The sequence below is a fragment of the Papaver somniferum genome, chromosome 6 (genome assembly GCF_003573695.1).
Source record: "Papaver somniferum cultivar HN1 chromosome 6, ASM357369v1, whole genome shotgun sequence".
NCBI classification, from domain to species: Eukaryota; Viridiplantae; Streptophyta; class Magnoliopsida; order Ranunculales; family Papaveraceae; genus Papaver; species Papaver somniferum.
In genome coordinates, this window is record NC_039363.1 from 120,758,633 (window position 1) to 120,764,977 (window position 6,345).

Below are 6,345 nucleotides of genomic sequence, written 5' to 3' on the forward strand. Positions count from 1 at the left end.
AAGTTCTACACAATATCATTGTGCTTTCCTTTCTTCTGTCTTAAAATAGTGAAACAGATAGATTCTTCCGGATGGTATGAATAGTCGGTTATTTTTTCACATAAATTGCGTGTGTTTGGGCTTGATGGTGACACTTATAATTTGTCAAGTTAGTTCTAATTCCACAAATGAAATTGTGGATAAGGTTATTACTTTAAACGATACAAATCATTTAATCCAATAAGCTGTTTTCCTCACGGTGTCTTTTCATTTATTAAGATCGCGCCATGTGAGTCGCCTCTTCCCAAATTTGAAAAGATAATACAATTTTCTTATGACAGAAACTAAATATACTCGTGAGTGTATTCTACTCGTTACATTGATACATATATAAAGTAAAAATCTAAAGAACCATTTCTTCCAACTCTAAGAAACAGATCTAATAAAAGAATAAATGAATAGTATTGGTGCTACATATTGATTATAGATTTAAGAGCGATTGGCAGTAGCACATTCCGGGGGCATGCCGCGTGGAAACCGCTTTTTGTCAGTACAGTAGTTGTAAATCATGTAATTCCTTTGTACCCATCTCATCCTCTTTTGGTTCGTCGTATCCAGCTCTTGTGTGAACCATGCGTTGTTGCGGGATGCCCTAGATTTCGCGACACAAGAAGAGGCAGTTGCTGAAGTTGCAACACATGCATTGGCGTTGAAGTTACGGTAGGATGCAGTGAAGGGAGCATGGGACCAATCGGTTTTTACAAGACCTCCTCTTGTAGCCCAATCATCCGCGTTCCATAGACTGGAGTAAATCCTCATGGGTTGGTTCTTCGGAAAAGGAACACCGATGGATTCCGAGTTCTTGAACTCTCTAATTGGAGTACCATCTACTGAGAAGCTGAGGAAGAGAAGAAACTTTGATCAGTTTCGATACACGAGTTTAATAAAGTGAGCTTGCTGATATTGGAGATTTTAACTTACATAATACGTTGGGGATTCCAAAGGATAGAGTAAGTGTGAAAATCGGCAGTTGGGTCGAACCAGAGATGGAATTGTTGCTCTCTGTTACCTTTTCCTTGGCTGAACACATTGGTGTGTAGAGTGTAAGGGTCTCCGCTAAGGTTACCCAAGAACTCAAAGTCGATTTCATCGTGTGTTGGTCCTTGCGAAGATAACTGCATGCAGAAAAATTCATCATAAGTAAATTAGTAAGTACAGTAACGAATAGCAGTACTGAATATGGATTACGTTTCATGCATATGGAAATTGAGCTATGGAGAAGAATGCTTACGTAGTAGGCAGTGACAGTACCGGCGGAATTGCCACGCACAAGCTTAATTTGCATATCGATCTTGCCAAATAGGTATTCGTTCCTGGATTGAAAACCAGAACCGGAAGGTTTATCAAGCGAAAGAGTAAGTAGTTGTCCATTGTTGAGTATCTTACCACGACCATCACCCCAAGTGATATCCATGTCCCTGTAAAAATTACCAGCAGAGGCAAGTAGGACGGAACATGCCATTAGAGAAACCAACAAGTATAATTTTGATGCAGAAGCCATTATGAAGTTTTTGATACAAGTTCAGAAGATGTTTTTGATATTTGATTGAAGTAGCAAATTTGGATGAGATAAATGGATGTGTGTTGTTGTTGTAAGATAAGAAGCAGCATCCTTCGTGGTTTTATAGTAGCGGTCGTGAAGGGTAATGAAGGTTACTGGAAACAAGTCGAAAATTCTTGGGAGGAGCGGATTATGAGTTGGACACAGTTGCCATACACACGCGGTTTCTATGTGGTGGGTTGATAGTGATAGTAATCCATGAGCCAGTTGTTTACTTGTGGTTTTGTACTACTCATTAGTTATTACCTTTTGGTAGCCATTGGTTGACCGCAACCTACCCCATACAGGTTTGAGAGAAATCAACCACTTAAAAGAATTTTTCGAGGAAATGTCAAAATGACAGGACATCACCCGCCATGGCGCTGCCAAGTATATCCACTAACACACCACAAAGCCAATTCCTTATCTCAGACGTGTGGATCTTTAATTCTATTTACTTTATTATTCTCGAGGGAGGCCGAAGGCTTCTATCAATAAAATTCATGTGAATGAGACAGTGGATTTCAGATTACCAGCTGTTTTGTCTTGTGACGAGGTTCCTAAATCTAATGCCGCCTTGAAAAATGTAACCAAAAGAACAAATCATCTTGTCCTCCCTATAAAACACGTCCTCCTTTTCCGGTGCAGTTTTGATTGCTGCTCCTAGCGCTCTTCGTCCGAAAATGCTTCCTAGGCCCCGGTTTCATACTCCAAGTTTTGTACGTGTCAAAACAGTATTGGTTCATTCTTTAAAACAGGCTCCTATTTTTCCTGGTGGGATAAGGTGTAGAGGAACCAATGTGGATCTGATTGCCACATAGTGGTGTAAGATAGTGGGGGCTAAATCCGGGGTCCCTGTAGCACTTTCGCTCTTCATCTGTATCTCCTTATATCTGATAAAGTTTATACCAAGTGGGTGTCATTTGTATGACGCATGGACATGTTTAAGTTAGCTTCTTTGGGACGATTTTTATGTAATTTATAGCGTGGGTCCTAATTTATTTATTTTTAGGAAAAAAATGAAGAAGTTGATAATTTTATGTCCATAATAAAAAAAACGGATCGCACACTTGGTTGCTATGTTGCAAGGACACACTTACGAAGATGTCCGACACGTTTACGACACATTCCGACACGTGATGGACACGCCACATCACATTGTCCCGCAAAAAACGACATTAGATATTACTAAATTTTTTATTAAATAAACTAATTAATTGCTTACAAAGTGTAAACCGTTTCCTAGCCAACTTATATTGTCAGGTGGAAATAGATCATAAAATTCAAAATTATTCTGCTATTCTCTAGCTTTTTTTCGCTACATAATGAGTTGCATTGTTCGCTAACCGATTCACCCGCTTGCAAAACCAATATTTATTACTCCCTGTAGCATTTTTAATATCATAGTAGAATCCTTTTGTTTCTGTGCATATCTCTGCAAAATTTCTAGAAATTAGCCCAATACTTCCTATACCTATGGATTCAATATAAGAAGCATCAACATTTATTTTGATAAATGTAATGTGCCATAAACGTGAAGCTGATTGGACACTTTGCAGATACTAATTGGACACTTTCAGATACACCTAAATGATTAATTTTGGTTTGGAAAATCAAAATAAGCTAAAATGTGAAGCTAATTTATTCATCTTTTAGTTAAATCCAAACATTATTTATGAACAACTTGACCATGATTTGATTATTATTATTAATCAACTATTTTGAAAATAAGAATAATAATTTTGGTGAGTAGATTGTATGGTGTGTGTAATATATCTAACGTGTCCCTGTAACCAGTTTTTTTGAGGTTTGTCGTGTCCCCGTAACCGTGTCATATCGTAACTGTGTCTCGTGTCCGTGCCTGTGCAACATAGGTTGGTTGACTAATGATGTTGTAGAAATTAAAGTAGAACTTCTTTATTAAAAATATTACAGAGAATGGGAAAAAAAAGTTCTTATATACGGATTTACCTTGAAAGATCTAGAATAATTTATTATACATGTACCTAGAAATACATAAATACGTATTGTAAACACTATGGCAATACAATTTGAGGCAAGATTTGGTAACATGGTTAGAATGAATCTATCATGACATTGGGTCGTCTTTTTTTCCACAAAACTTGAATGGTGATGAATTTGGAGCTACGTTTTGGTGACACATCCCTCTTATAAAGCTATACACTTCAACCAAACATTACAAGACGATAAGATTATCATCTACCATTTTGAATATCAGTCGTTGAAGATTAACGATTGAAATTAAAATTTGTGGTGGTGAGTTTTGTATACGGGAATACTCGCATTCTTGGTAATAATGTATAGCTATATGCGAGGAAATGACATCGATAGTTTAGTTTCAAATTCATCGCCATTTGGATTTTGTAGAAAATATGACGTTACCATGTTATGGTAAAGTCATTATAGCCATGTGCCTTCCCCTACAAACTTTAGTTAAATTTTATATAGTTTCACTTGCATGAATATATGAAGATCACTATCTATATTGTAAGGGACAATGGTGTTTTCACCAATGGACGGTCATCAACAGTTTGGACATATAAAGGACGGTCAGATTGAGGCACATATTTAAGTTATTCAATTACATTTCTGGCATATAAAGAACGGTCCAGATTGAGCTACATATTTAATATTTTTAATCAACATTTTAGGCATATTTAATGTGCTTTTATTCTATATTATAAGGGACAATGGTGTTTTCACCAATGGACGGTCATCTACAGTTTGGACATATAAAGGACGGCCCAGATTGAGGCACATACTTAAGTTATTCAATTACATTTCTGGCATATAAAGAACGGTCCAGATTGAGCTACATATTTAATATTTTTAATCAACATTTTAGGCATATTTAATGTGCATTTATTTCGGAGTTATTCCTCCCATTTAATGTCAAACGTTACTTTTATTCAAAATTAAATGCCCATAAACTTAATCCCTTTTATAATCAAATTCCTTCCCCAAGGTTCATCATTGCACAACTCTATTTTCAAGGTATGATTCACTTTTGTTTTGTTGTTAGTTTTTCTCTTTAATTTTTTGTTTGACATCCATGGATTCATCGTGCCCCATGCTTAATTTTTGTCTCATTTATGCAGTTTCATCAAATTCCTTCCCCAAGGTTCATCATTTGCACAACTCTATTTTCAAGGTATGATTCATTTTTGTTTTGGTTGATTGAAATAATTGTTGTTAGTTTTTCTCTTTAATTTTTTGTTTGACATCCATGGATTCATGGTGCCTCATGCCTAATTTTTGTCTCATTTATGCAGTTTAATCAAATTCCTTTCACAAGGTTCATCATTTGCACAACTCTATTCTCAAGGTATGATTCACTTTTGTTTTGGTTGATTGAGATAATTGTTGTTAGTTTTTCTCTTTGATTTTTTGTTTAACATCCATAGATTCATGGTGCCTCATGCCGAATTTTTGTCTCATTTATGCAGTTTAATTTTGGTTTTTCCTTTGTAATCAAATGATACTGGTCAGATATGTGATTGTTATTCATTTTTATTCTCATGTTGGGTCTTTTTTTAATACCATACGACATCATTTAATTTCTATTTTCTTACACAATATTTTTTATTTTTCTCTGGAAAGGGAATTGTCCAATAAGACTTTAACTTCTTCAAGCAAAAATTATAAGATTTACATGTAGTGAAAATAAATGACGAATAAAATGACGATTCCATTGATTATGCCCTTAATTTGGGTCAGTGAATGGCATTTCTTAACTGTATTGTTATTGCAGTTGGAGAGCTCATACTTTTAATCAGATTAGAGTCGTGTTCATGTTGGTGTCAAATAGATTGAAGTTTCTTGACTATATTTGTTATTCCCTTAATTAAACCCATAATAGAAAATATAAATTAAAAGGTACGGTATGGTATTAAAAATAAACCTAACAAAAGCATAAAAATGAATACCTAGCAATCATATATCTGATCAGTATCATTTGACTGCAAATGAAAAAACAAAATCGACATAAAAAATAAAAAATAAACGAAAAATATAAAAGAGAAATTAAACTGCATAAATGAACAAAAATTAGGCGTAAGGCACCATGAATCCATGTCAATTATATTAACCCAACCGATTAACCATTTTTTTTACCATGGGTTTGAGTATTACTAATGTATAAGCATGCCAATTATACATTGAAAATAGTCAGCGGTTCTAAAAATTAATGTAGATATAACAGTTTTCATGGATATGAAAGAAGGTTTTGCTGCTCAGACTTAACTTTTTGAATCTAGAAAAAAATTACACTTGATTGAACTGCATTTGTAATTTGGAATGTAATCGACAATTTAATTTTATCAAACAATTAATTTCTACGAGTTCCTGCTTGGGACTTTAGGTTTTCAATTTTGTTGATATTATTTGCAACAATTGTGAAAATCTTAAATATGTAGCTCAATCTGGGTCTCTTATTATAAGGGACAATGGTGTTTTCCTACAAAATTTCGAAAATAAATTTTACTAAAGTTATTTTTAGCACAAAATGACAATCAATTTAAATAATATATAACCTAACACCAAAAACAACTCACAGCCCCGTGCCGTTACGGTGTAATATCAGTTCCATTTGCAAGTTTTCATACCATTGGTATTTAGACAGGGTCTCTTATTTACTTTGAGGTCTCAAATACATATGCCGACAAAGAGCAACTCTCATATACATGTATCATTTATCGATTCATATATTAGAGGGGTAAAGTTATTTTTTTTGGATCTGTAATTTT

The 6,345-nt window shown here is 34.6% G+C and overlaps 1 protein-coding gene across 1 annotated transcript; it reads right to left on the reverse strand.

The window, feature by feature from the left end:
• Positions 1-210: 210 nt before the first annotated feature.
• Positions 211-1,649, reverse strand: LOC113289076 (probable xyloglucan endotransglucosylase/hydrolase protein 23). Its single transcript, XM_026538246.1, has 3 exons — positions 1,271-1,649; positions 961-1,154; positions 211-877 (listed from the first exon to the last, which is right to left on the reverse strand). Exons 1-3 carry the CDS (start codon positions 1,538-1,540, stop codon positions 469-471), a joined length of 873 nt encoding a protein of 290 aa, XP_026394031.1. The 5' UTR covers positions 1,541-1,649; the 3' UTR covers positions 211-468.
• Between the last annotated feature and the right edge of the window lie 4,696 nt (positions 1,650-6,345).